The 26,514-nt window shown below is 38.0% G+C and overlaps 1 protein-coding gene across 4 annotated transcripts in view; it reads right to left on the reverse strand.

The window, feature by feature from the left end:
- Window positions 1-26,292, reverse strand: part of PPP1CB (protein phosphatase 1 catalytic subunit beta) — a 28,812-nt gene extending 2,520 nt beyond the window's left edge. The window contains exons 1-8 of one of the 4 annotated variants that reach the window (XM_081100971.1): window positions 26,158-26,292; window positions 25,809-25,945; window positions 16,532-16,663; window positions 14,423-14,653; window positions 9,766-9,870; window positions 7,793-7,864; window positions 6,644-6,795; window positions 2,045-2,179 (exon numbers count right to left, since the gene is read on the reverse strand). In XM_081100971.1, coding sequence (XP_080957097.1) covers window positions 2,045-2,179; window positions 6,644-6,795; window positions 7,793-7,864; window positions 9,766-9,870; window positions 14,423-14,653; window positions 16,532-16,663; window positions 25,809-25,860 — 879 coding nt within the window. In that variant the 5' untranslated portion in view covers window positions 25,861-25,945; window positions 26,158-26,292. The other 3 variants (XM_081100969.1, XM_081100970.1, XM_081100972.1) reach the window with 3 other exon arrangements.
- Between the last annotated feature and the right edge of the window lie 222 nt (window positions 26,293-26,514).

A 26,514-nucleotide genomic window follows, 5' to 3' on the forward strand; every position in this document is an offset into this window, starting at 1 on the left:
ACAGTAAAATAAATTTAAAAGGAAGATAACAATTCCTGACCTTTAGTTGTGGTAAATACAGTAAATAAAAACCATGAAGAACATATGTACATACATCGAAATGATGGAACTTTTTTTTTTAATAAATAAATGGGAGATGGCAACGTAACCACGAAATGACATACGTCAAGTCCGACGTAACCCGAGGACTGCCTGTATTACATATCATAAAGTTCACCCATTTAAAATATACAAGTCAATGCTTTTTAGTGTATGTATTTACAGAGTTGTAGAGCAAAGGCTATAATCTAATTTTGTCACCCCAAAAGAAACCTTGTTCCCATCCCTTTTTCACTCCCCTACTCCTCCTCCCCCCTTTAACTCTAAGCAACCACTAGTTGACTTTCTCTATTGATTTGTCTTTTCTGGCTCTTTCATATAAATGGAACCTGACAATATGTGGTATTTTGTGACTGGCTTCTTTGTTTTTAAGATTTATTTATGTTACAGCATATTATCAGTATTTCATTACCTTTAATTAACAAACAATACACCATTTTGTTTATTCACTCTTTAGCTGATTGACATTTGGGTCATTTTCAACCTTTTGGCTACTATAGTGTTCCTATGCATATGCATATGCATGTAATTGAGTACCTATTTTTAATTCTTTTGGGTGTACATCTAGGATTAGAATTGCTAGGTCATACAGAAACTCTGTGTTTATTGCACCATTTTACATTTTCACTATCAATGTACATTTTTACTATAGATGTATGAAAGTTCCAATTTCTCTACATGCTCACCAATACTTGTTACTGTCTTATTAAAATTGTTGCCGAAACCGGTTTGGCTCAGTGGATAGAGCATCGGCCTGCGGACTGAAAGGTCCCAGGTTCGATTCCGGTCAAGGGCATGTACCTGGGTTGCAGGCACATCCCCAGTAGGGGGTGTGCAGGAGGCGGCTGATCGATGTTTCTCTCTCATCGATGTTTCTAACTTTCTATCTCTCTCCCTTCCTCTGTAAAAAAATCAAAAAATATATTTAAAATAAATAAATAAATAAATAAATAAATAAAATTGTATTCATTCTGGTGGATGTAAATAGAGCTTTAAGCTCATTATAAATAGAAAATTTCAATATTTATACAAAAAATGCATACAAAAGGCTTATGAAATATTTCTTAGAACTATTCAGAGCATCATAGTGCCTCACTGAAAAATAATATATTACTTCAACTCCACTATGGTGACTGTTGAAGGATATGGCCTGGTTACTACCCTTAAATTATAAGTGATAAGCCAAACATTTATACTTAATTATACTGAGTGTAAATTACACAAACAGTGTAATATAAAAAGAAAGAGGGATGGTCTACATTTAAAAAGTGTATGTATGTTCAGGGATATAAAATAACCTTTGCAAAAACAAAGTATCAAAGTTGTTTTGGTCTATGAACAAGAATGATTTTAAGTAGCACGTGAAAGTTCATCACTTTTAAACTATAAATGTTTCTATATTTATAAATGGGTACTTTAAGATTATCTGGAAAGCTTTTTCTTAGGTAAATATTCTATGTTATTTTCATCTGAGTTTATAAACTCCGAGCCTTTAAAACCCTCAATACTAAGGACCCTGCACTCGCCTGTGCCTTTCCCTTCCCTCAGCTTCCCCGCCCCAGGCACATTACCTTTGCCTTTCTCTCTCCTAAGCTCCATGGGCCCTTCTTTGGCTTCTATTGTTTCCTGAGCCTATCTAGCCCAGCTGGCTCACCTCTATTATCTCTGTAACTTTCTAATTAAACTTTCTTGGGGAAAAAAGGACTAATATAACTTAGGTTCCCTAAAACTCTAATATCTGATATATACCAAAAGGCCAAAACCTTTGTGAATAAAAACAGAAATCGCTACTGAGCCTATGCTGAGATTCACTTTTTAATAAAACCGATTTTCTACACTGGCTCAAGAAAAGCACACCAGTCTAAAAAAACATTTCTTCTGACAATATTTTTATTAATTATATTTCCAGTTGCTATAAATTAGTTGTTATAAATTTATATTATACCTGAAATGAACACATCAAAGTTTCATCCACACTCATCATTCCACCAGCATTATCAAATTCACCACAGTAATTTGGGGCTGAAAATAGGGTCACCAATTGTCGTTTAGCAAAAAATTCATATCCATCTTCCACCACCTGTCAAAGAAAATGTCAAAGAAAAAAACATGTAATTCTCAACCATCTAAACTCACTGAGATTAATGTAACAAAGACCTAAAAGAAAGCAAACCCTGTTTGTTTTGAAAGCTTGATTTTTATTCTTAAACTGCCTTAGAATATTTAAATTAGTTTGCTTTTTCTATAATGGTAAAGATTTAGCTTACATGAAATCATAATAAATTTATGACTATTAGGAAGTTTAGAAATCATGCCATTTCCAGGGCTCTCCATATGCTAATATGTAGTGTCTGCAGGGAGCTGAGACCCTAAGCACTTCTTAAATGATGGCACTATAATCCAACTACAGAATCCTTAATTCAGTGAATAACCAGACAAGGAAAAACAGATTATCACAAGGTTTTTCTTGCTCCACTTTTAAATTTTATGTTAGTATTATGTAGCTACACATAATGCTCTACTAAATTAAACTTAATTTACACAGGTCATACTCCTAAAAAATTAGCTTGTTATAGGTTAAAATTTTCATTAATAACTTAACATGATTTTTAGAATTTATTGTCAATTTCTGAGCGAATTAGTTTCTCAGCTCTACAATTTGAGAGGTAGGTAATGATACCTAAACACTTAATATTTATTTATATTGGGCAAGAATACTGTTTGAAGTCTTTTAGGTACCCTTAATTAAGTAACACTTATCCTACAATGCTTCCTAAGATAAGAAAGTACCTCCAAAATAATATATGTTTTAAAATAATTTCTTAGTATCAGGTACATGCTCATGATGTAATTATCTCATGGTAGAATTTAGGTATTAACCTTTTCTGTTAAGACCCTGGCCACCTTTTCTACTACAGGCTCAGCAAGGTACTTGGCACTCAGTATATCCTTTTATTTCTTAGTTTCCTTGTTCACTTGTTCATTCAATACCATATTTACTAAAAGAACAGGTTTGTTCCTACAGAAAATATTTAGAGTTTGTGTTATTCCTCATCACAAGTCTCTTAATATTAGAGATAATGTGTTGTGTATTGGTTTGATATGATTTGAAATCCACCTGTTTTTGACAAAAATGAATTTTGTAAGAGCAAAGTTGTTTTGTTTGTTTTTTAATATATTTATTGACTTCAGAGAGGGAGGGAGAGGGAGAGAGAGAAACATCAATGATAAGAGAGAATCATTTATCAGCTGCCTGCTGTATGCCCACTACTGGGGATCGAACCTGCAACCCAGGTATGTGCCCTTGGCTGGAATCAAACCTGGGACCCTTCAGTCCACTAGCTGATGCTCTATCCACTGAGCCAAACCAGCTAGGGCAGTAAAGTTGCTTTGATGTCAGAGTGAGGTAAGCTGTGTCAGGATGCCATGATCTCATCTGTTGTCATTGTTAAGCACTCAGCTGCTGTGGGACGCTGCTGGGGGCTTAGCAGAAAAACATTTGCCCTGGCCAGTCTGGCTCAGTGGCGAGAGCAATGGCCTTCAGATTGAAGGGTCACAGGTTTGATTCTAGTCAAGGGCATGTATCTCGACTGCAGGCTTGAGCCCCAAGCGTGCAATCTGTCAGGGCGCACACAGGAGCAACCAACTGATGTTCTCTCTCACATCCATGTTTCTCTCTCTCTGACTCTCCCCCTCCCTTCCACTCTTCCTAAAAAAAAAAAAAAAAAAGAAATGGGAAAAATATATCCTCGGTGAAGATTAACAACAAAAAATAATTTTAAAAACATGTAAAGAAGCAACTATGGGAAGGGAACATTTAAACTATAAATACCCATAGTTTCTGAAGACCATGTGAGAGTTCCTGGAGACTCTGCTGACCTAAATAACTCTCTTAAGGGCATTAGCTCCTCCCCTAATAGAAGCTTATCTGCAGGGAGAAAGCTGTGCAGCAGCCTCCATTAAGGAGATCATCTTACCTGTCAACACTGGCTCCATTGTTGCCTAGCAACATGCTCTAGTAACAAGGGACTTTTACTTGTCAGTTCTCCTTGGCTAAACCATCTCTCCTAAGCCTGAGTACCAACCAAGTCCTATAAAGGTACACTTCAGTTCAATTAGAACTTTATTACTTTCTTTCCCCTTGCCTGATACAACAGGTTGTGTGATTATTGCTTTGGAATATGTTCTTTTTTTTTTTAGATTTTTTCAAAACTGTTTAGAGAGACAGAGAGAGGGAGAGAGACATTGATGTAAAAGCAAAACATCACTGCCTCCTTCCTGCACGTCCCCCTACTGAGGATTAAGCCAGAATACTGGGCACGTTATGTGCCTGACTGGCAATCAAATTGGCAACCTTTCAGTGCGAAGGACAACGCCCAACCAACTGAACCACAATGGCCATAGCGAATATGTTATTTCTTTATTGGCTTATTAAGAGACATAATCATTTATAGCAGCAGTTCTCAACCTGTGGGTCGTGACCCCTTTGGCGGTCGAACGACCCTTTCACAGGGGTTGCCTAAGACCATCCTGCATATCAGATATTTACATGACGATTCATAACAGTAGCAACATTACAGTTATGAAGTAGCAACGAAAATAATTTTATGATTGGGTCACAACATGAGGAACTGTATTTAAAGGGCCAGAAGGTTGAGAACCACTGATTCATAGTATTGGCTTGTGAAATTATTCTAATTACTGCAGTGAACCTGTGTTAAATCACTGACAAAGATAATCTTGGTCTCTGAGCATAATTTGCTGCTCAAAACAAATATTTTTGAAAATAAGCACAACAGGATTTTGGAGGCGTCTGGAAAAATGACCACACAAACTAAGGTAGTCCAGTAACCTACTTTTAAAATCATCACTTTAAAAAACAACAACAAAAAAACCAATGAATGGAGCTCTACAGCTGAAAAAAAAAAAAAAAAGAGTATAGTGGGTATTTTATAAGGAAATTTAGCAACTCTGCCCTCTTATCTAATGGAAGGCTTAAATGAGAAGCCAGTCACCTGTGTTTATCATGTAGAATCACAAAGAGGTAGAAGTAGTCATGTGTCATGGGTGTAAAGCCCTAAAGAAAAGGGAGGTATTGTGGGACAGCATAAACTTAATAAATTTTGCTTTAACAAAAAATAACAAGGAATCTTTAAAAAATATTATATTTACAAATTTCAAATACTTTTAGTACTTTCAAAAAAGTAGTCCAAAAAGGTTTTCTGGCCCTAGCTGGTTTGGCTCAGTGGATACATCAGCCTGCAGGGTCGGCCTGCAGGGTCCTGGGTTCGATTCCAGTCAAGGGCACATGCCCGGGTTGCGGGCTTTACCCCCAGTAGGGAGTGTGCAGGAGGCAGCCAATCAATGATTCTCTCTCATCATTGATGTTTCTCTTACTCTTTGCCCTCATCCTTCCTCTCTGAAATCAATAAAAATATATCAAAAAAATAAAATAAAAAATGCTTCTGAATGTATTTCATATTAGTTATGTTTTAGAAAACATGAAGCTTTGTTATATTAAAATTGTTATATATTGTTAAAATAAGCTTTTAATTAATTCCTTTATTCAACAAATACTAAAAGCATGGTGTAATAAGTTTATAAGGCAGTGAATATTGAAAGATCAACAAGTCACAATCCCATCCTTAAAAAGTGTACAATTTAGTGGTAAAGGACATAAAAAAAAGTAAACAAACAAACAAACAAAACCTAAATTGTATATTCATTTTATAATGAAAATTCAAATATGTACAAAAGTGAAGTTAGTAATTCCCATTTACTAACCACTGATTTAATAATTATCAGCATTTTGCTACATTTTTTTCATTTAGCCCTCCTTTTTTCCTGTGTTTTGTTTTTTAAAAAAATGTATTTTGATTGATTTCAGAGAGGAAGGAAGTGGGAAAGACAGAAACATCAATGATGAGAGAGAATCATTGATCAGCTGCCTCCTGCACGCCCCACATTGGGGATCGAGCCCGCAACCCGGGCATGTGCCCTGACCGGAATTGAACTGTGACTGCCTGGTTCATAGGTCGATGCTCAACCACGGAGCCACACTGGCCAGGCTCTGCTGATGTGTTTTAAAGCAACATTTCTGATATGGACATCCTTCTTATATAACAATGACATATCATCACAGCTAAAGCAATTAACAACTATTACTGGATTTCTAATACCCCGTCTGTAATCAAATTTCCTTAACTTTCTCAAAAATGTCTTTTTACAGAGTGGTTGGCTAGTATCAAAATCCCCACAATTCATTTGGTTATTATCTATAGTAAGTAAATATCGTATTAAAATGGGATCAAATCTTTCTAGAAAGTTTCAAACACTGAAAAATTTATTAGAGTTGTAGAATAACTGCAAAAATATATTATTTTGAAACATTTCCTCTTAAAGTGTGAGAAAGGGTTAACAAATCATTAGACTGTTAATTGTGAATACAAGGTACAGGCTTCACCTCTCAGTTTCCTCAAAAATAAAAGTAGACTTGTGTGAAGTTAATAAATATTAAAATATACAAAAGTTTTATATTTCATACCTGATGAGCTCGACAAATCAAGTCTAAATCATGACGATTTAGAAATTTACTGACTACATCAGCTCCAAAAGTGAAGGAAACACCACGATCATTTTCTCCCCAGCCTTGCACATCCTTATCTGGGTCAGACCATAGCAAATCACAGAGCAAACCTTTAAAGAATAAAAACAGCAATGAATAAAGCAAAACAAAGTTTGTAAATTATACCTTCATCACCTTTCTTCTCCTGTCCCTTTACCTTACCCTTTAATAAACAGTAACAATTTCTTGCCCCTGGTATCCCAGTTTATCAAACTTAGCCATTCTTTATTAAAGCCCCTTACAAATATAATCATCCCTGGTTTCTTAAGGTAGTACTTTCCACCTTTTCCATCTAGAGGATATATGTGTATGGCTCGCTCTAAGAATACACACAATATATGGAAAAGGCTGTTCATCTTTTGTATATGGTTTCTCCATATTGATAACCAAGTAACACACAGCATTTCCTAAATAGTTCATCCTTTCCTTACAGAGCTACCTACAGGGTCTATTTCTGGGTGCCACAGTCTACTCCACTGATCAATTTTACTTATCCCTGAGCCTACAACATACTAGAGCTTTTAAATAAATCAATATTTGGTAGGGTTCTATTACTTATTACATAAACCAATTCTTCCACTAAATATAATTCAAATATGCCAATCCTATATAATAAAAGCCTAATATGCTAAGTGTCCAGTTGTCTGGTTGTCCGTTCAACCAATCGAAGCGTAATATGCTAACGATATGCTAAGGCCACTCAACTGCTCGCTATGACGTGCACTGACCACCAGGGGGCACACGCTCTGACCCATAGGTTAGCTTGCTGCTGGGGTCCAGCCAATCCGGACTGAGTGAGACTGGCCAGACACACCCTGGAGCCCTCCTGCGGTCCCTCCCTGGCTGGCCAACCACCCACGTCTCCCTAGCCCCTATCATGCACTGGTGGGATCCCTTGGCCTGGCCAGCGCCCTCTCGCAATCCAGGACCCCTCAGGGGATGTCGGAGAGCCAGTTTCAGCCCGATCCCCGCAAGCCAGGCCGAAGGACCCCACTGGTGCACGAATTTGTGCACCAGGCCCTCTAGTATTTTACATAAAATGATTAAGCAAACGTCTCTATACATAACCTGTATCAGGAACATCAGTGGGTCTCATAATTCTCCGAATCTGCTCCATAGATTGCAGGTCTGGTGACAGTCCTATAAATAAAAACATGAGTCAATAGTACTGACATCTAAAATAATTTCACCCAAACAAAAAAATATTTAATTAAATAGATTCACTATGTGAAATTAAAGACATTTAAAGTGTTCCTTTTAATATTTTGTTATTAAATAGAATCCCATTTTGATACAACAGAACATTATAATTAGCTTCTCCACTTTATCTACCAGGGCATGAAATTACCTTTCATTTAAAAAAACTTCCCAAGGAAAGAAATCCTACCACTCTTCTTCCTTTACAACCATTCTCTGTCCTTCATAGGAACATACTCAATTCCAATCTTTCCAACCATTTTGCCACTTATCACGTACTCTTAAACATACCTCTAAGTTAAAGTGCCCCACTCTGTCCGTCTATAATCCACTCCAACATGCTCATTATCTTCACAAAAGCATAATTGTTGAACAGAATGATAAACATGAAAATACTTTGTAATCTTTCAAGTAGTACATAGGTAACAGCCAATATTTTTCTTTGGTAGACAATCTAAGCATCATCACAAAGAATGAACCTAAATATTCATACTCCATACTGCTTGCTACACTTCTATTCTTAGCTATGCTAATGTGCAAGAGCTACAATTTCTTAAATGTTTAGTACCTATTGTAAAATGTTTCAATTAATACAGTGAATTACGTACCATTAGAGATTACTTATTTTCGCAGGCCTAGAAAAGTGCATCTATCTTTTTAGCATTGTCTTAGTTTTTCATTAAATTACTTCCCTGTATAAAAACCTAATATGGCTATCAAACCATTCAATAAACTCCTTTGCTCAGTATTCAAATCTCTATAATCTGATCCCATCCATCATTCCCCAACATATACTTGACATTCTAGACAGGCCAGTCCTCAATCATTTCTTGAACTAAACATAAAGATTGTCTTATGTTTCCACCTCTCCAAAATCTGTCTCCATAAACATTTACCTAACAATTCTCTCCTTTTCCTGACTTCTCATAATTACTGTCTCTATAAGTACTTTGACATAATTAAATTTCTTTCATTACTCAATATCTGTTTTGAAAGTATACATTTGATCAATAGATTTTTAAATTCCTCAAGATAGCCAACTCATATATTGGTGCCGTATCTATATATATCTCTTTCTATATACCTATATCTATATATTTTCATGGCATGTAGCCAAATGCTAGAAATATATTAGTTTTTCAAATAAACTTTAAAAAATCAAGCTTATTTAAACAAGTCATACAGAATAACATTCTACCTAAAATTATTTTTAGGACTAAAGCAGACATATTACATAAAGCCTAGAACTCCTGGCATATGGGAATATTAAATTATTTGGATTCTGATAAAAGGCATTAATAAAGGCAGGAAAACAACGATTCTCTGATTTTTACAGATAGTAGGGGCATCTTCCTGTTACAAATGAGGCAAAAGGAAAATATAACTATTTTAAAAATATAATTTTATTGATATTTTACAGAGTGGAAGGGAGAGGGATAGAGAGTTAGAAACATCAATGAGAGAGAAACACCGATCAGCTGCCTCCTGCACACTCCCCACTGGGGATGTGCCCGCAACCAAGGTACATGCCCTTGACCAGAATCGAACCTGGGACCCTTGAGTCCGCAGGCTGACGCTCTATCCGCTGAGCCAAACTAGTTAGGGCCAAAAGGAAGATATTTTTAAAAACAAAACTATGGTTATCCTTCTATGTGAAATTCTTTAAAGATAAATACTAAATTTTTATTTTCATTATGTATAAATATCATAAATTTCTAGATTTTAGCCATATTTAAACAGTTTTAATCACTTGAGTTTTCACAAAAGCACTGCTTAAATATTATAGGTCTTTTCTAAATAATAGAAGAATAAGAAAAACCCATTAGGTAAATTTAGTAGTCTACCTCCATGACAACAGAAGATCTTCTCATCCACAATGGCGGCTATAGGCAGACAGTTGAAACAATCAGTGAAGGTCTTCCACAACTTAATATTAAACCTTCGTTTGCCTACAAAAGGACCAAGCGAGTAGAACGAATACATTTACAACTGTTCTCATTAGTTTTCTCACAGTCACAGGATTATGAATGATTTCAATTTTCTTTGTTTATCTAGCACTGTTTTTTTTCTATAATGAATAAGTGCTACTTGTATATTTTAAAAATGGTAATACATTTAAAGAACATTTACACACCTTCAGTAAAGTTACAAAGACTTCAAAGATTGTCTTAGGTGTTCTATGAAACAAATACATCGAACACTTGTCTTCTAAGATCACTGTAACAGCAACTTTGAAAGAGTCTAATAGACTATTAGTTTATTTTTTCTATTCAATATGTATACTAGTTACATATCTAGCCAAATAAATAAGCAGAAGCAAAAGGGGTGCCTCTGGACATTGACCATTTTAACTCTAATGCACTGAGCAACACAGCATAAATTTATTACCAAGAAAGGAGAATTTCCAAGTGCTTAACTGGTATTCACTTTTGAATGAATTACAACTTGGCACTATAGCAAGTATAAACAGAGACAGAGGCCAAAATTTTCCTTTAGTCTAGCATAAAAAGCTACAACAAAGACAATCTTCAGTGTATGTTCACCTTTTTAGTGTTACTCATTTTTTCTGAATTTGGCAATAAGTTGCAATAACCCAGGGAAGGGATGAAAGACTCAAGCACTAATTTCCTATGTTTTTTTTGCCTTAACCTGTCTCTCAATGGTAAGTCTAACTCAAAGCACTGCTTGTAAGCTGTTCTCACATACATTATTTCATTTGATATAATTTCTATCCTGAGGATATTAAAGCCTGTATTTTATCTTTTAAGAATATACCTTTATTTCTGATGTAGCTTTAGAAAAGTGGTTATAGTTTGATATACTACAACCCACTTTCTGTCTGCTGGTCTGATTAAACAATTGAAACCACATACTACACCTCAGAAATAAAAATCTGTAATAATAAAAGTGTAATATGCTAATTAGACCGGACGTCCTTCCGGACGAAGTCAGGGCTGCCAGGGAACCCCGGGTCCCAGGTGCCAGAGGGAAGCTGGTGCTGGTAGCCAGGGGAAGGAAGGCCTAATCTTGCATGAATTTCTTGCATTGGGCCTCTAGTATAATGCAAGATTAGAATGTAAGCTCCATGAAAATAGTGATTAGAATACCTTACAATATCATCCTTGATAATACAACAGTACAAAAGAATCAGTCTTAAAAGAAAGAAAAAAGGAGATATTGCCTAACAAAACTATTATTAGTAAAACCACTTTGGCAATCATAGTAACACTAGAGGCCCAGTGCACGGATTTGTGCACAGGTGGGGTCCCTTGGCCTGGCCTGCAGGGATGGGGCTAAAACCAGCTCTACGACATCCCCTGAGGGATCCCGGATTGCAAGAGGGCGGTTCTTGGGTGACACAACCCGGAATCCGGCTCCCTCCTCTCTGATTCCGGTGCATCACCTGAGAACTGCAGCTGCCAAGTCAGCACAGCTCAGCAGCTCCTGTGTTGAGGTCTGCCCCCAATGGTTAGTGCACGTCATAGCTACTGGTCAAACGTCGGCCAGTTGCTTAGGCTTTTATATATATAGATTATCTAGTGAAGTTAAAGATATGCCTATACTTGGCCTGGCAATTCCACTACCAGGTGTTCATCTTAAGAAATGGTACTTGATGCTGCTGCCAAATCCTGAAACATTTTTGAGGGTTATAGTGATTCAGCAGTGAAATCAGTTGCTTTTTGGCTTTCTCCACTGAGGATTCAGCCTTCTCTCATTTGCTAAGTAGTCACTCCAAGTTTTACTTTCTGTTTTTTCTTTTACTTGCAAGCTTATGCATTAAAATTCCCTTTCCTATTGTTTTAGGAGAGTTACAGAAAGAGTTAAAGTAGGTGCATGTGTTTAATCAACAGTTTTTATTTGGAAGTTCCATACTTTTTTCATTACATATCAAGCTCTTACACACTGTTCTCAATGACAAACCTTTCTCCCTATTGTACATCTGTCATTTCTTCTACTGGAGTCTAAACCATCCAATTTTGATGTTGAAAGATTGAAATATTTATCACAAGATGGTTAATAATCAAGAGGAAATTGGAATAATACTTTTTAAGGGTAATTTTTTAAGTTTTATTTTTCTTATGTCCTAATAATATACTTGTTAGCTGAATGGTCCTTTTGACCATTCAGTGGCTTGTGAAGAGAGTTAATATACCATTTAATACCCTGTTCATGCTTGATATACCTGCCAATTTCGGGAAGACAAATAAGGGTATAGATGATTGAATGAATAGCTGGTAAACTCTATATATTTGAGGCCAGTTTTCAACTGGTTAGATACTTGGGATTTAGAATTTAGGTGAATTAGTTATGAACAGTTCTTAAGAGTTTTATATCACTCCTCAAAGGCCCAAAGTATTGATTACAGCAACTATATCTCTAGGGCATCTCCACACTATGGATTAGGAAAGGGGAGCATGTTCAGATCCAAGCTATCTTTAGAAATGCAGCATAGCAAGAGGCTGACTGACTGGAATTCTAATACTGTATCAATTCCAAATTGCCAGATTCTTATAGGAGTTACCTGAGAAAACTTGATAAGCCAACAAATTCACATCAGTATTTATTTTGATGATGCTTAAAAGGTAGTAGAGTTATATTAGAGACTAGAGACTCAGTGAACGAAATTTGTGCACGGGTAGGGTCCATAGGCCTGGCTGGCTGACAATCAGGGTCAATCGGGGCCTTCCGGCTACTGGCAGGGGCCTTCCTTCATTCCGCGCTGCCCCCTGGTGGTCAGCACACATCATAGCGAGCAATCAAACTCTCGAGGGGACACTCTGCATATTAGCCTTTTATGTGTGTAGCAGACTAGATAGCATCTGAGCCTTTTAAACATAATTTATAATTTGGAAAAAGGAAAAAATACCTATCTGTGGTTGAAGTTCATAACATATGATTTGGGATGTATATTTTAAATTCAAACAGCAAGTTCTAATTTTTAAATGTATTCTTTTGTATTTGGTATTACCTTGTTGCAGAAGACCAAAGAAATACCAAGCACGCTTCCTAGAGAAAGGGAGGGACCCTGTTTATTAACACTAGTGGACTCCAGGAATAATTTCCAAATCAGAGTGAAGAAACACGCAGAGGGCTTCACTTTTTATAACCTTCTGAGGTCTTTGTCTTGCAGATATGGTTCCACCCCCTTTCGTGGGCTTACAAGAACGCCCCCAGGTGTTGGGGATCCCCAGGCCATATCTGATGATCTGTCCTGGGGCCAGCGATAACAACCTTCCTCCCGCCCCCATAACATATAATTAAGTAAATGTTGAATCAGTTTATATCCCTACCAGTAATGGCTGAGAGTACCTTTTTCTGTATCTTGGTCAACACCAGGAATTAAGTCTTTGTCAAATTGATAGGTGAAAAACAGTATCAATTTAATTTGTTTATTTAATAGTTAGACTGAAGATTTTTTCTATATTTTTGCCCACTTGTATTTCTTCTTTTGTGACATGACTATTCATATGTTTTGTTGATTTTTTAAATTAATTTGTAAAAGCTTTTTGTATTTAAGGATACTAACCTTTTGTCTACAACACATTACCCAGGTTTTTTTCCCCTAGTTTATTTTTTACTTAAGGAATCCTTTCAGTGATTGTTTAAAAGTTTTACATTATGTACTATCTGATCTTACAACTGAGATCATTTGTCTTGTGCATTCCCAGTGTATAGAATAGTGCCAGACATATAACACTTCCTTAAGCCTTTGTCAAATAATAATTATATGAACTAAAGAGATAGGAGTTTAAATAGGACTCTACCATATTTAAGGATACAGAAAAAAAGCAAAAATAGATTCAAATAGAGAGCTCAGCACTGAAAAACAATAAATTTAATTTAAAAATTATTGTAATTGGTTCTAAATTGTAATTAACCAAATATGTTTACTTTGAAATGCTAGAAAAAAACAAAAGACCAATTCAAATGTAATGGGATAGTTCAGTAATGACACTTGGAAGCATTACTGCACAACAGCAAATCAGTGATTTATTACTGCCAAAAAAGTACAAAATAAGGAAAGAATATTCAGTATCTTTATCTCTCTAGTTTATAGGTATAGACTAACATCCTAAAAGAAACTCGAACTTTTAAAATAATTTCAGAGTATCTCAATATTTCTTTGACAAAGAGCCAATAAGATTTTGTCATATCACAAGAATGCCTAGAGCTAAAACCTTAATGGGCAATAGAAAACCAGAAGCTACTGTCTGTAGTAACCTCTAGTCCACTTGGATATTTTACTATGTAAGCTAATTACATAAGGTCCTTTAAGCCAAACAAGCTGCAGTCAACCTGAAAGAGATCCCAAGGAACCAACTTAATTAGTAACATTTCCCAGTTTCAGGTTCCTCTTCCATGGAAAGCTCTCTTCTTGGGCTTATGCTTAAATGTATCATATTTTTTTAAAAAAACTCTAAATTGAAAGAACTTTTTTTAAGTAGAAAATTATTAGGGACTTTTTCCATTAAAAAAAAATAGGTTTTTATTTTTACTTACATTCATCATAGAATCCATAAATACGATTGATGCTAGCACACTCATGGTTTCCTCTCAAGAGAAAGAAGTTCTCTGGATATTTGATTTTATAAGCCAATAGCAAACAAATGGTTTCCAAAGACTGCTTTCCTCTGTCTACATAATCTCCTAAGAAAAGATAGTTGGCTTCTGGTGGAAAGCCTCCATATTCAAATAATCGCAGTAAATCTGTATACTGTCCATGAATATCTCCTAAAAAGAGAAAAGGTCAGCTTTAGAATATTTTGTTACTGTTGTACAATCACCTTCTATGAAATGATTCCTCACGTTTACTCCCTTGTGTAATCCTCTCACTCTGAATGTGAGCTGTAGTGACTTGCTTCAAATAAAGAGGATATAGCAAAGTAAGAGGGGCTGTCACATCTGAGATTGTTACAAAAGATTGTGACTTCCATCTTGCTTGTACTCTCTTGCTTTCTCTCACTCTTGATGAAGCCAGTTGCCTTCTGGGAAAGCACACATGGCAAAGAACTGAAGGAGGCCTTTGGCCACCTGTTTATTGAGAACAGAGGCCCTCAATCCATTAGCACATAAGGAACTGAATCCTTTCCCAGTTGAACCTCGAAATGACCACGTGACACCTTGACTAGTCTTGTGAGAGCCCTAGAACCAGAGGGCCCGGGTAGGCTGGGTCCAAAATCCTGACTCACAAAAACTGTGAGGTGATAAATTAATGTTGTTTTAAGCAATAAGGTTTTGGGGTGATTTGTTATACAAGAATAGAGAACTAATACAGTTAATCTTATTATCTGGTAGTTTAACTTAGGTCCTATTGTTATACCAAATAGCAAGACAAATAGCGAGAACTTAGAAACAGTAGATTGCTAAGAAACATGCAAAATAAATTCTTTTTAAAATCCTCACCCAAGAATACATTTTTCATTGATTCTAGAGAGAGAGAGAGGAAGGGAGAGGGAGAAAGGGAGAGAGAAACATTGATTGGTTGCCTCCCATATGCACCCCAAATGGCGATCGAACCCCCAACGCTTCAGTGCGACTAATTGAGCCAAACTGGCCAGGGCCAGATAAATTTCTGCATATAGCAAATAATCCTTGATTGAGCAAAAACTTATGGTTAAATTCATAAACACTGTCTTAATCACTAATAGCCACTACCAAGAAAAACTGCATTACTAAACCAAAAGCCAGCACAATACATTATTTATACCACTTCCTGCTGTTAGATGAACTATGTAAAAATGTTATTACTCCACTTAAGGTCTTAAGTTTTTGCTTTCAGCCAAAAGCCATTATAAGACTTAAAACAACAAACTGTAAAGTTACATAATTTTCAAATAAGTCAAAATGATCACAACAAAGTTAGAATACCATGAACATTGCCATACTGACACTAATTCTGTACCTGTTTGTGTTTTTTTTTAACTTGTGCACCAACATGCCTATTTCACTTCTTTAACATTAATCAGTGTTGGTATTTTTTTCAATCTGATTATCATTCAGGATTTGATTCTGAATTGCATTTCCCTGACTACTAGTGAGATTGAGGATCTTACATTTATTGGGCATTTGAATTTCTTCTAAGATCTGACTCTTTATTTTTTGACTGTATAGCTTTTTCTTATTTATCTATAAGAAATCTTTTATATAGTGTGAACAGTGATCTTTTTATCTGTTGTATATGTAGCTAATATTTTGTCTGTAACTTGTCATTTCATGAAAGTTTCAATTTTTTAAAAAAATATATATTTTTATTGACTTCGGAGAGGAAGGGAGAGAGAGAGAGAAACGTCAGAGATGATAGAGAAGCATGGATCGGTTGCCTCCTGCACTCGGGTCCCCACTGGGGACCAAGCCCGCAACCCAAGCACATGCCCCTGACAGGAATCGAACCCGGGACTCTTCAGTCTGCAGGCCAACACTCTATCTACTGAGCCAAACCAGCCATGGCAAAAGTTTCAATTTTTATAGAATTTTATAAAAGAAAACCTATTAGTCTTCTCTTTTATACAAAAACTTTAAAATGCTTTCCCTAGATCATCTTCAATGTAAATATGAGAGGAAGACTGAGATTCAAAAGAGATTTGTTTCCAGCTTTACCCATTTACTTACCACAAATTTTCAGCGGTGCTTCCAATTCCAAAAGAATAGGCTGACTGAGAAAGATCTCCCGAGACTTGATACATAAGCCCCGAACTTCTGCTTCAGTCATCTGCACAATCTTTCCCGGACGACATCCTCGTACTGATAAACAATGAATAAATGGTCAGTTTTCTAAAATTTATCCACAAAATAATAATATTTTGACAGGCAGCAAACTATCAGAAAACCTGTTATGTCCTATGACCAATAGTAAGGTTATTCTATGATCTTTTGCTTCTATCTCCATTCTTGTTAATTCTTGATGCTCAGGCAAGTTGCTACCATGGAAATGCAGCCCTCTTTGCTCTGCAATGGCTAACTTGAGGCCTCACAGCCCTAAAATGTTTCCAGGGCAGCACCTGTTGAGTGTCTGGCCTATTCTCTCAGCAAAGTCTTGCATTTAATAATAAAATGCCAAAATAGCATCATTAAGAAGCTGTGGCTATGAAGAAAAGAAGATTAGGAAAAGCAGCTGTCAGGTGATTTAGCTTCACACACTTCTTGGAATATTATCAGCAGTCCCAAGAATTTTATCAACTATCACTTCTGTTTTCCAATCAGAACAAAACAGATTTTCAAAGTTACCAGATATTTAATAAAGTTCAATGCATTATTATGTTTATAATAGGGCATTATATTAAAAATTCTATAAGCTAGTTAGATGAAGAAAAACACTTTTTTCACATGAATGAGAAAATAAAATTCATTAATAATATGGTTTCCAGTAACTTCTGAGATGGAGTGGGGAGAAATGGTGCATGGGAGTTCCTTATTTGCCCTAATGAATTGAGCTTGTAATAATTTCATTACCATCTCCACTCACTTTCCCTTTAACCTCTAAATATACTGCTAGCTCCCATTCAATCTTAACTGAGAAGACATTTAAATAAGGAAAGCATAGGCTATGTCTTTATATACCCCTACTATTCTCCATTTACAATTAAGTCCACACATTTTTAAAAAAATATTTTTATTGATTTCAGAGAGGAAGGGAGAGTGAGAGGGAGAGAAAGCTAGAAACATCAACAATGAGAGAGAATTATTAATTGGTTGCCTCCTGCACATCCCACACTGAGATCGAGCCCACAGCACAGGCATGTGCTCTGATCAGACTCAAACCATGATCTCCTGGTTCATAGGTTTATGCTCAACCACTGACCCATGCCAGCCAGACTAAATTTTATCTTTCAATAACCACCTGCTACTTTCTCCAGCAAGTTCTTATCAATACCTACCTTCTCTAAAATAGAAAGGATGCCAAGAAAAAAAGAACTAATTCTACTATCTATCATGTCTGCCCCATCTTTAACATTTTAATTCCAATGGGTTCTACCCTACTTCTACACCCAATAAAGATTCACTCAAGGATACATATGAATCAACAGCAAAGTGCATTTAAATCCAGGTTTCCTATATTGCCTAAATTTTTCTGTATGATAAATGTCAATTAATTTCAATATACATGGTGTAGCAAAAGCAGTTTACAGTTACTTGTGTGGAAAATAATACAATAATAAGTAATAATACAAGATAACCTATAAACAAGATTACCCTATCCAGCAAAGTTATCATTCAGAATCAAAGGACATATAGAGCTTCCCAGACAAGAGAAAGCTAAAAGGACTTCACCACCACCAAACCAATAGTATATGAAATGTTATAGGGCCTTCTTTAAGGGGGAAAAAAAAGGTAAAGTATGAACAATAAAATGGCAATAAATACATATCTAAAAAACAAAATAAGCAGAATAAAAATAATACAAGAATAAACTCTGGTTTGTGTACTCACAACTATAAACCTACTTTTGCCCCAGCCTGTATTTTACACATAAGTCTACCTTTAGCCAAAAAAGAAAAAATGCATAATTTTTACAATAGGCTAAAATGTGGAATTTTAGTTTTAAGTGAAAGAATTAGGCAGTTGCCATAATTTCAATGCACTTGAAGTCTGATAGGAAAAATTAATGTAGTTTCAGAGCCCACAGGTGGCCTTCAAAAGCCCTGTATAATAAACACAAATGTATATAAGATCGTGTATGTACATGAACATATGTATTTTTCTGACAAGACCCCTGGCTTTCATGAATTCTCAAAGGGGTCTATGAATCATCTTAAAAAATCATTCCAAGTACACTGATAAGCTGATAATGATAAAAGGGTAAAGAAGGAAAGTAACTACCCTGGCCAGGGTGACTCAGTTGGTTGAGCATCTGCACATGTGCAGAAAGGCTGCCAGTTTGATTCCCAGTCACAGCACATACCCAGGTTTCAGGTTCAATCCCCGATGTGGATATGCACAGGAAGCAACCAATCGCTGTTTCTCTTTCTCTCACATCGATGTAACACACATAGGTGAGGGCTAGACAATTCAGGTGTACAGGAAGGAGTGTCCTTCCTAGCCCTAAGGTTCTCAAAGTGTGACTCCTTTTTCATTGTGTTGACATCTGCACCATGTAAAAGCAATGGCTGTTAAAACTGCTGGTACCCAGCACAAACCAAATCAGTGCTAACTGTACTACTGTAGTCACTAGTGTGTTTACTGCCATGCACTTTTAGTAAACATAAAAAAGCCCAGCTTCACTTAAGAATGCCCTTAACGAGGCAGTAAAAACAATCTCCACCACTGAGTATACATCTTTTTCATATTCAGGATGATGAAAGGGGAAGTACCCATAAAGCATTTCTGCTGCATACCAAAGTACAATAGCTGTCTCCAAGAAAAGCACTCATGTGACTATCTCAGTCTGAAGCTGATCTAGCCACTCCCCTCCAACCCCCACAGAACATCTTTTTTACTAGAAAGCACAACTGACACACTATGGTTACTCACATTTAGATATTTAACAGATAATGACAAACTATGGTTATTCACACTTAGATATTTAACAAATACTCTTGAAAACAAAGTATGACATTTCAAGGAAAACAACTGACAGCATTTTTGTTAATGTTACATTTCAAGCTTTCAAGTGAAAATTAAAATTTGGGAAACCTTATATCCAGCACCACGAACCTGATGGCTTCTCCATACTTAAGGACTCATTTTTTAATATCTTGTTATAATATTAACAAATGTGATTTTTTTGATATCATAGAAGGTGTGAGTACATTTGAACATCTACATAACTCAGTTTAACCAATATTCTCCAAATGACCAATGCATATTACAAAGTCATGTGTAAGACCCATTTAAAGTACAAGATAGATCAATGAATAAACTGTTAAGAAATTACCACTTGTATATTTTTGGTATATGTTAAGGAATGCCCACAATATTTAATAGATGTCCTTAAACTTATTATGAAAAGTAACTTTGATTTCTCTAAATCTTGAACATAGGGGGTAGGATTAGGGGAAAAGTAAAAATAGTGTTAGACAAACCAAGAAAATGTCTTGGTCAACCTGTAATTGACAGGTTGGGAACTCAGGGATATTCTGATGAACGTTCTAGGGATAGAATTCCTTTATAGTGGAAAAAAAACCACACAAAAAAACTGTGCCCAAATCTCCAAATTATACAGTGTCAGCACAGATGAAGAGCCAATAACAATGTTCCCACTAGATTATGCACATAGTATAAATACCTCTCCTTGTCCTTGCACAAATGTGGGTAAATTTGGGAAGGACATTTGTCACTGCCCTTTAATTACTTTTTCTTTTTTTTTTTAAATATATTTTATTGATTTTTTACAGAGAGGAAGAAGGGAGAGAGACAGAGAGTTAGAAACATCGATCAGGTGCCTCCTGCACATCTCCCACTGGGGATGTGCCCGCAACCCAGGTACACGCCCTTGACCAGAATCAAACTTGGGACCCTTCAGTCCGCAGGCCGACGCTCCATCCACTGAGCCAAACCAGTTTCGGCTACTTTTTCTACTAATATAACAAGTACCCACTTATACCAGAAACTGTACTTACCCTTCAACTAGGGAAGGACTAGCTACTAATTATTTCTACTTCTTTATCTTCAGAATCAGTGCGTGCACTTTTAGTCTTCTACCCTTAATTCTGGAATAAAGACTTCTTTTCCATTTAAGCATTTTCATTTTATCCAACAGATGGAAAGTCTCTGTTGTATGGCGTATTTCGGAGACTGAAGTATAAAAAAAAAATACTTTTCACCTACTAATAACCAAGACTTCAAAGGTAATCAATTCAGTGTAGGGGGATATGGAGAGTGTACCAGAAGGAAGAATTATGATATTTATTTCTTTCTCCTATCTTCTCTGATCCTCCATTTTTCCAGGAAGAATAAGCTGTGAAATAGCTATTTACAGCAGGTAGAGGAGCAGTGATTACTGCCTGAGGTTATAAAAATTTGTATCCACTCAAAAACAGAAGATTCCACCACATCACTGCTAAGCTTCCTGACATTTACAAACCATTTCTCTTAGCATCCCTATACCCCAATTCCAAGACTTCCAGGATAACCTTTGTTTCAGAAACACTTAATGACATTTTGTTATTATTTCTAAATATCTTGACATTCTTATGCACCTACATTATTTTGCTTCTGTTAGAGTTGTTTAAAAATGCCTGTTATTGGGATGGATACCGTTAAACAATAAATGTGGAGAATAAGATACGAGAGAAAAAAGCCTATCAGATACAATTTACTAATCCTAAATCTTAATATAACCTGTCTTTAGACTCAAATGTAAATAGATGTCTAAATCCTAATCTTGGATTTAGAAATTTACCAGAAAAGCTCCAGCTCTCCTTAAATAACAAAACAGAAACACTTCTGGGCTATTCAAACTGTCCAACTTTCCCTCACCTGCTGGAAGTAACTAATGGGAAAACAAACACTCCAAATTTCTGAATCAGTTAAAACCTGTACCACCCTTTATGCCTCCTCTAGCTTCTCATCCAAGGAGCAAGAGAAGAAAGTATCCCTCAGATGATTTCCCGTGCTCCCCAACCTACTCTTTTCTAACAGACTTGGCTTTGGATCTATACACACTTTCTCTGCAGAAGCTGAGGCTGCCACGAGCAACTGAACACTTCCTTCAAACTGCCTAACCTTTAGACAACTGGGTCATAATTAAACAAGTTACTCAGAAAAAAAGGCTTTAAACCAGTGATTCTCAACCTTCCTAATGCCGCGACGCTTTAATACAGTTCCTTCCTCATGTTGTGGTGACCCCCAACCATAAAATTATTTTTGTTGCTACTTCATAACTATAATTTTGCTACTGTTATGAATAGAAATGTAAATATCTGATATGCAGGATGTATTTTCATTGTTATAAATGGAACATAATTAAAGCATAGTGATTAACCACAAAAACAATATGTAATTATATATGTGTTTTCCGATGGTCTTAGGCGACCCCTGTGAAAGGGTCGTTCGACCCCCAAAGGGTCACAACCCACAGGTTGAGAACCGCTACTTTAAACAGTCTGGCAGATGCGAAAAAGGTTAAATATGGAGTTACCATATGATTCAGCAATTCCGCTCCTAGTTATATACTCAAGGGAACTGAAAATACGACCCCACAAAAACTTGTACACGAATATTCATGGCAGTATTATTCACAATAGCCAAAAAGGGAAAACAACTCAAGTGATGAATGAATAGATACAATTAGTTATTTTATACAATGAAATATTCATCCATAAAAGGAATGAAATACTGACAAGTACTACAACATGGGTAAACTTTTAAAAGAAGTCAATCACAAAAGACCACATATTATACACTTACATTTATATCAAACATCCAGAATAGGCACAACCCCGACAGAAAATAGATTTAGCGGCTACCTAGTGTGAGGAGAGGGGGAAATGGGATGAAGAAAAAAAAGAAAGTGTTGGCTAATGGGAACAGGGTTGTGCCTGAGGGTGGAAACATTCTAAAGTTGGCTGTGCTGCCCTGCTGGTGATGCTCAGTGGTTGAGCATTGACTTATCAACCAGGAGAGATCATGGTTCGATTCCTGGTCAGGGCACATGCTGGGGTTGCAGGCTCCATCCCCAGTGTGGGGCCTACAGGAGGCAGCCAATCAATGATTCTCCCTCACCATTGATGTTTCTCTTTCTCTCTCTCCCTTCCGCTCTGAAATCAATAAAAATATATTCAAAAATATAAATAAATAAAAAATAAAGTTGGCCGTGCAACTCTGTGAACATAGTAAAAAAATCACTGAATTATACACTTCAAATAGGTGAACTGTATGGTATGTGAATTATAGCTAAGTAAAACTGTTCTTTAAAAAAGGGAGGGTTAGCCGAAACCGGTTTGGCTCAGTGGATAGAGCGTCGGCCTGCGGACTGAAAGGTCCCAGGTTCGATTCCGGTCGGGGGCATGTGCCTGGGTTGCGGGCACATCCCCAGTGGGGAGTGTGCAGGAGGCAGCTGATCGATGTTTCTCTCTCATCGATGTTTCTAACTCTCTATCTCTCTCCCTTCCTCTCTGTAAAAAATCAATAAAATATATTTAAGAAAAAAAAAAAAGGGAGGGTTAATGTGGTTTCATTAATCTATTTCGCTGATTGGAAATTTAATATAGTAAGAAAAGAAAAAAAAAATCAAGAATATTGTGGAACTCCAATCAACATTTTAAAAACAAGATCAAGTCTTGCTGACCCCCCCCCCACCATGTGGAGAAATTGTGTCAAATGTTAACTTATATGTTCATGTAATACAAAAAACAAACAAAAAACCCACGCCAAAACCTAAAAGTACCTATTCTGCTAGATAGCATTTACAAAATACCATCCTGGGTGGCTGTTGGTTGGAGCGTCATCCTGAACACCAAAAGGTTTCGGGTTTGATTCCTAGCCAGGGCACATACCTAGGCTGTGGGTTCGATCCCTGGTCAAGGTGCACACAAGGGGCAACCGTTCATTTCTCTCTCTCCCTCCCTCCTCTTCCTCTCTCTCTCTGAAAATCTATAAAACATAAACTCGGATGAGGATTAAAGACAAACAAAAATACCATCACTTAAAAATCTGAGTTAAATTCAACTATCATGTGACACCACTGAAAAACGAGGCAAACACAAAAATGTTTACTTGAAGATAAAAGTAATTGCTTAAGAAAATCCAAGTCTGTTTTGGATGTTTTTAATGGGTCTAGATTTTGGAAGGGGAAAGGAGAAGAGGAACCTGGAGAATTTAAGAATCTCAGGGAGGCACTGTCAAACAAACTAAATATACTTTCCTGGATTAAGAAGCAAGTAATGAAATTCTTTACTGATGGGTGTGATGAACATGAACAGAGAGAAGGCTAATAAAACACCCAAATCACTTGTTTCTATTAGGAGTTTCTTGAGTGAAGAAACTGTTTTTCTTTGGATTCCTGGTGACTGGCACAAAGCAGGTCAATGTTTGGTAATTTAAACAGGGGAAAATGTCTTGGACTAGAACTCTCACCAATTAAAGAAAAATGATCATCCAAAACCAAAACCAAATGTTTATGTAACTTGAACTCACAAAAATAAATGGAATCATTCACTCATTCCATTTTTCACACCGTATCTTTTTTCCAATAACCTTGAATAAAAAAAAATAAAAAAACAACCTTGAATAATCCACTAATAAAGATTCTTAATTACCTATAATCATAAAAAGGTGCATTTGCCTTAAAAGGTTCCAGATCAAACATTTAAAAACATGTAAGTCTACTTTGTTTTATGCCTATAAAGCATATAAATATGTAAGCACATGGAAATGAAAAGTAAAGCTGAGATACAAACATCAGATTTTAAAATTATTTAAATTTACAAGCTGAATTTAAAATACACAAAAACCGATGTGGGCCTAAACGAAACTTCCGCCCAAATTAACATATTAAACATTTTAAAGAGCTATATTTCTCTCTTAGAACAACACACGATTACAATATACAATTTCTCTCAAAGCAAATGTCTCACTCGGCAAGATGTTCGCGTCCACAAAGCCTTAGGTGGTGAACACTAACTGCAGGCACCAGGGGGCCTCCCAGGAATAACTTGGTAGTAAAGGAAAAGGTAAATAAGAAAGAGTTCCCGGGAAAACTTTGCCGCTTATTCGGTCTTAGATGGCTGGAAGCTTTCACATCTGGAGCAAATATACTGTCGTTCGTTACACCACCAGTACACAGAGCCGATGAGGTACCGACAATGGTTTAAAAGAAAAGAAAGGAACTAGCGCCCCCCTTCCCCCCCCCCCCAAATCATCACACAACCTCCGATGATTTTCCAAATGTAAGTATATTGCTTCACTGTATCAAACAATTACCTTCAGGTAATCAGAAAGCAAATAACAATCCTTCGGCGGTTTCTGGCAGAAAGAACTCTTTTTTTTTTTTTTTTTTTTTAAGGCTTATTTTCTCTCTATATATATATGTATTCATGAAGCAATTAGTGATGACGCAAATTTCATGGGAGAGGGATTCACTGGGAGGAGCCCGCGACGAGCTGTGAATGACACATTCTGGCCGCTCCACCTCTTCCCTTCCCTTCGACCCCCACCCCAACGTGAAACTATTCAACCAAAACGGAAGGGTCCGACACTTCAAAAGCTGTAAATACCTTGTAACACAGGAGAGGCACTTCAAAAGCTGTAAATACCTTGTAACACAGGAGAGGCCGTACAACAGACCCTTCCTAAGTTTGTGCAGAAACCAAACCCTCAAACCCGCAAGCTAACACCTTCAGCAAACGTGTCTGCATATTCCATTTTTCTTGCGAGCATCTGTAACTCGCTCCAACACCCCTTTACGTTTTTTTAAAGCAAAATAAAAACTGGGAGGTATTCAGCTCCCGTTGTTACCCTCTCCTTAAAGAGTCCTTCCTACAGTATAGCATCATATAAAAATGCATAACAGGTCAAACCACCGTCTCCAGAAGGTTTTTATAAAATTTACGCCGGAACTAGAATCCGAGGCAGCCAAGGGCAAAGCACAAAAAGAGCCCAGAAATGCACGTTCCGCGGACGCACAATGCGGGCGCACGCCTCCTGGCCACTCCTGGGGAAGGGTCACCCAGCACCCTGGGCTCCCCGCCCGCCGTGCGGGTCCCCCAAGGGCCGCGGGGACACTGCCCGCCCGCCCGCCCGCCCGCCGGCCCCCCGCGGCGACAGCGCCTCTTGCCCAGCCTCCCGCGGGCCGCGCTCCCCGAGGCCGCTGCCCCCGGCCAACCTGCCCCTTCGCCCCTCCACCGCGGCCGCCTCGGGGCGGGGAGGGGGGGTCCCTTGGGTTCCCTCAGCGCAGGGGCGTGAGGCCTTAGCCAGGCGCCCCTCCCCGCGGCCGCGGCTCCGCACTCACCCTCCAGCAGCCGGGTGATGAGACTGTCCACGTTCAGCTCCCCGTCCGCCATCTTGTCGGCACCAGACGCTCCTTCCCGGCGGCCGGAACCTGGGCTTCTCGGCGGCGGCGGCGGCGACCGCTCGGCGTTCCCTTACCTACAAGTCACGCGGCGTTTCGACCCCGGTTCCCGCTCCCACCGGCCCCCGGCCCACCCCCCTCCCCCTCCCCGCCAAGCAGTGCAGCGCGCGCACTCGGAGGCACACACGGTAAATAAATAAATAAACCCGCGGGGCCCCCACAAACCGGGCCGCGTCAGACCCAGCGCCGCCTCGTCCTCCTCGGCACCGCCCAGATCCGCAAAGCTCACCAGCGCCTCCGACGGCCCCGACTCCGCACGGCCCGGCCCCGCTCCGCGCCACGCAGCCCCGCGCAGGCGCACGGCGCTCCCCTCGGCGGCCACTCGCGCCTCCCGGCCCTCGCGCAGCCGCACTGGACTCGGTTCCCCGCCGCCGCGCCCGCTGCGCTAAATCGCCGCGGCGGCGCAGGCGCCCGGGAGGCTCCCGGGGTTGGCGGCGCGGAGGCGGCCCTGACCTTCCCGCTTCCCAGCCGCCCAGGCCCGGGCGCTGCGCAGACACTGTTTGTTGTTGTGTCCTTCCCGCCTCGCGTTTCTTTCCTTGGCTCCATTCCCTGGCTTTGCAAACAATTCCTCATGTTTCCGTTAACG

Source organism: Myotis nattereri (genome assembly GCF_964212035.1).
Source record: "Myotis nattereri genome assembly, chromosome: 10".
Classification (NCBI taxonomy): domain Eukaryota; kingdom Metazoa; phylum Chordata; class Mammalia; order Chiroptera; family Vespertilionidae; genus Myotis; species Myotis nattereri.